Raw genomic sequence first — 4,279 nt, forward strand, 5'->3', positions numbered from 1 at the left:
CGCTCACTACGGGTGTGACACTGGGTAAGGGACCTCAGCGGCCTCCTCTGTGCTAAGACGGACCTGCTCCAGATGCTGTGAAGGTGAAACAAAGCAATGAATGTCTCTGAAATGCCAGCGTCTAGGGCAGGTCCTGAGCAACACCTGCTCTTGCCCTGGGCCTCCTTCCCATTGCCCACCATGTTTCTGATCTGAGCTTCTACCAAGAGCCTGAATCACTGCAGACCATCTATAAATGTGGACTGCAAGGAATAAATCGTGAATGCATTCAACTTAAACAGTTACTAAGGCCTGCGCTAGGACTGCGGATACAGGCAATGTTCTCCTTGGTCCTAATTCTAGAAAGCACTCAAGCACTTCACCAACACCAGAAGAGGCCTAGGCATCAAAGCACAGCGGGCAGCATTCACGAGGCATCAGGCACCGACTACATCACATCACCAAGGTCTCGGGAGAGGAATCCTTGGAGCCCCTTTCACTGAGACACCCAGCGCTCTGCTGCACGTTCACTGCCCACGTGTCTGACGCACACTGTACACTCTCTCATCAGAGTGCTGATGCGTCTCTGGAGCCTGAGCTCTGGGACCCACCTCGTGGGTTATGCTGCCTTGTAACTAAATCCCTTAGCGAGGACTCTGTGGGGAAGTGCACAGGCTCTGGAGCAGGCGGCTTGTGCCTGAACACCAGCTGTGCCATCCAGCTGGCCGTATGACCTTGGGCAGGTCACTCTGCCTCTCCGGGCCTCAGTTTCCTCACATGTAAAACAGAGGTGTTACAATTCACTCCAAGGGCTTGTCCTAAGGGTTAAATGAGATCATGTGAGAAGCAGGGGAGTCAATCTGCGAGTCCCCTTGGCCTCTGCCCCCGCTGGATTACAGCCATCTTCGGCCTAGAAAAAAGACAGATTAGCACTCCCCAGGACAGCGCTCTTCACTGGCCCGTCGTCACCATCGCTGATCTCTTGCACCGTGACATCATCAGAGTAGATCAGCACCAGCTCTTCTTTTGAACAGAAACAATAGGAAATTCCAGAGCGCTCTGCACATAGTAAAGGCCAGGTACTGCTTCCAAACACCTGTCTCAGTCATATACGTATATATACGTATTACGTTGCTGCACACATGGCCACACACCGGCTCACAACATCAAGTTTATTTCCTTTTGCAAGTCAGGGTGAAAAAAGTTTGAAAGACACTATTCCAAGACTGTGTTTTCCAAACCTCCCTTTAACCTGGAATCCTAAGAATCTAACTTGGGGGCCTAAAACAGATAAGGCAGAAGCTGAAGACTCTGGTCCCATGTGATCCTCTCCTAACACCCTCCCCGAGGGGTCACGGGCCCCAGGCCTGGGAATCTGTGAGGCCAGGGTTCATAGTCAAATTACAGCACAGGTGCACCAACAGGGGTGCAGAGACACAGCCTATGCAAAAGTCGACTGTTCATGGTGTAGAGGAACCATTTGTTGGTTAAATTAAGGTGGCCTTTCAGGCAGGCCCCAAACACTCCCAGCCGGCACAGCCAGACAGGTGAGCCCAGCACCCCAGCAGTGGCCACTTCATGGCCTGATGTCTATCCTATTCTGTAGTGACGTCAGCACTTGTGGCCTCAGCTACGAGCTCTGACCTCCAAACCCTTGTTCCCAGCAAGAATTCAGCGGAGTCAGAACAGTCTCAGGGTTTAGAACAGAAGTAATGAAACGCCAGGAGTCCCAAAGGCTCATTCCCACGGGTGCAGACAAATCAGCTTTATTTAAGGGACTGAGCCTCGTTTCAGATGACATTCGGACTTTACCTTCTAGAAGTAAGCCTTTTGTCTCCTGAAAAAAGTGAGCCAAAAAAAAAAAAAAAAAAAAGTCAAACAAGCTACACGTTCCCAGCAGTTTTAGATTCACTGCGCAAATTAGTGCTGGAGCCCAAACGGGCCTTTCAGTCGAAGTATATCTTTCCTCCTGCAGAGCCCCTTCTGCACGGCGGGGCAGGGGGATGAAGGGTGATCACCTTACAAGGCCCTGAAAGGCTAACCGTCTGGGTAGACAGATGAAGAAACAGGCTCAGAGAGGCTCCACGGCCCTCGCTCGGGCCACGGTTAAGTAACGAGAGAGGCCGGGGGTCGGGCGGGACTGCAGGATCCCAAAGCTGATCCTGCAGTGGGGCCTGAGGCACTGCTCCCTCTGCGCCCCCCGCCAGCCTTCTCAACTGGCCCCCTGCGGGTGACATCCCAGCCCTTCCCCAGGCCACCACATCCACTGTGTGAGAAGACTTGCCGGTCTACCGCTCCACCCCGGAACTCTCTGGAAGCCTGTAAGTATACTCCGAGGTCCCACAGGTTCCCTAAAGCTGCCCTAAAGCTGCCGAGTCGCCTCGTCCGGCCCCTACACTTGCCCTGGGGCCACAGCCCGCCCTCGCCAGCGCCCCTCCCTCCCCTCCCTCACCCTCCACCCACTTCTGCAGCCTCAGCTCAGGCCCTGCTCTTCCTCCCTTCCTCTGTCCCGCCTCCAGGCTCCCCCGCCACCCCCCCCCCCACCGTCTCCCCTAACCTAAAACTCACTTCCAACAGAACGCACCTCCATCCTCACCCCAAGCGAAGGCCTTCAACTGCTCCCTCTGGCCCTGGGAATCCTGCCCGAGCTCCTCGGCTTGGCATCCAAGACGCGCCAGACTCGGCCTCCCGAGCTCTCGCCTGCCATTCTCTGCCCTGTACTTTAGGCTCCCACATGGCCACGCCAACTGCTGCAGCCCTGATGCTGCTGCAGCACCGCATGCTCACGTCACGTCTCGCTCAAACTGCCGTGTTACCTTGTGTACCCTGACCCCTCGGCCTGTCTCCAGGCCTCGGTCCTCCCCTTGTTCCAGAGACGGCATTCATCACATGCTGCGCAGCCTTGCTGTGCACGGACAGCCTCTCCCCGGAGACAGAAGCTCCGGACAGGCAAGCGCCTGCCTGTCTCCGATCCCAGCGGAGAGCCCGCACAGAGCTGGTGCTTAGTGACGCCTCGCGGAAGGAATGGGTAAACGGCACCTTGGAAGCTGAGAGTCCAAGACACCCTTCTCCCCTGGAGGGAGTTCCGGAGGACCAGTCACAGTCACAGGCAGCGCTCAAGAGAGCAACGGAGCCGAGCAGGTGACCAGCAGCACGGGGCTGAGGACACGGGGCGTATCGTGCTCAGGGCGGCTGGGGAGACTGTAAGGCAGGACGCGGGGCTCAGGTGAGCCCTGAGAGAAGCTGGCAGTGAGGAATGAAAAGTGGGGGCACGGAGATGAGAAAACACTCTGCAAACACATAAAAATGCAGTCTTACCAATCGATTAGGTAGATGTCTGGAGTTAAGTTGTTTTTCTTGAAATGAGCAAATAATTTCGGCAAATTTTCTTCAAAGAATACCTCAAATGCAGCAAAATAAGTCAACATCTAGGGAGATAATGTGAAATACACTAATAAACTCATTATCAGCACACGTTTCCAATCTACCAAAAACAGTCAATATACTTTTTACACCTTTAGAATCTAACAATCATCTTCGTATGTAAATTCTCACACACCTTCATCGGCAACCCGAAACTAGGCACTACACAGGCAATTTCTAAATAAGCTCACTCTCTAACCTTATATAACGTTACCGACTACATCTTATTATTTCTTCCACTTGTAGATAACTGAAACCCAGAGCAGTTACGTAGCTTGCCTAATGAGGTCACATCACCAGCGTGTGGCAAGGCAGGGCCCTGAACCCCTGCCTGTCCCGCAGGCTAGGCTGACTCCTGATGGGCTCAGTCTTTTCTAAGAACGAGGAACGAATTAACTGTGGAAAATTATCTCAAAAAACATGCCTGCCTCCCTGCTGACCCGCAGCATTTCCAGAGGGCATATAATGCTAATACTGAGGCAGGGCAACAGCGCTCTGGCTCAAAAGTGCAGCTCTTTTGAGGCAATGAGGGAGGAAATGCTGAAGGGAAGGGAAGCGGCCACAGCCTGTTTTATGAGCACGTGCTTTTCAACTTCTTACAGGGTTTGCAGGGAAACGAAACGTACAGAGCAGCGGTGCGGTGCTGAAACAGAAAGAACAGCTCCAAGTGGGTGGGAGCGATACGATCTGAGAGGCTGGATGCATGTGGGCAGATGGCAACTCCCGGATGCTGTTTGCACATCTTAATGAAGGCATGTACGGTAAACCAGGGGTCTCCAACTGGGGGGAATCTGCCTCCCGGAGGACATTTGGCTGTGCCTCGGGACATTTCTGGTTGCTCCATCTAGAATGGGGGGGGGGGGGGGGGTTGTGCCTT

At 53.8% G+C, this 4,279-nt stretch overlaps 1 protein-coding gene across 1 annotated transcript in view; it reads right to left on the reverse strand.

The window, feature by feature from the left end:
• TBC1D14 (TBC1 domain family member 14) overlaps positions 1-4,279 on the reverse strand; it is a 102,123-nt gene that overhangs the window by 12,065 nt on the left and 85,779 nt on the right. The window contains exon 12 of the mRNA XM_007456872.1: positions 3,298-3,407. Within this exon, the coding sequence (XP_007456934.1) occupies positions 3,298-3,407 (110 nt within the window). The remainder of the gene's footprint in view (positions 1-3,297; positions 3,408-4,279) is intronic.

The sequence above is a fragment of the Lipotes vexillifer genome, unplaced genomic scaffold, assembly GCF_000442215.2.
Source record: "Lipotes vexillifer unplaced genomic scaffold, Lipotes_vexillifer_v1.1 scaffold63, whole genome shotgun sequence".
Classification (NCBI taxonomy): Eukaryota; Metazoa; Chordata; class Mammalia; order Artiodactyla; family Lipotidae; genus Lipotes; species Lipotes vexillifer.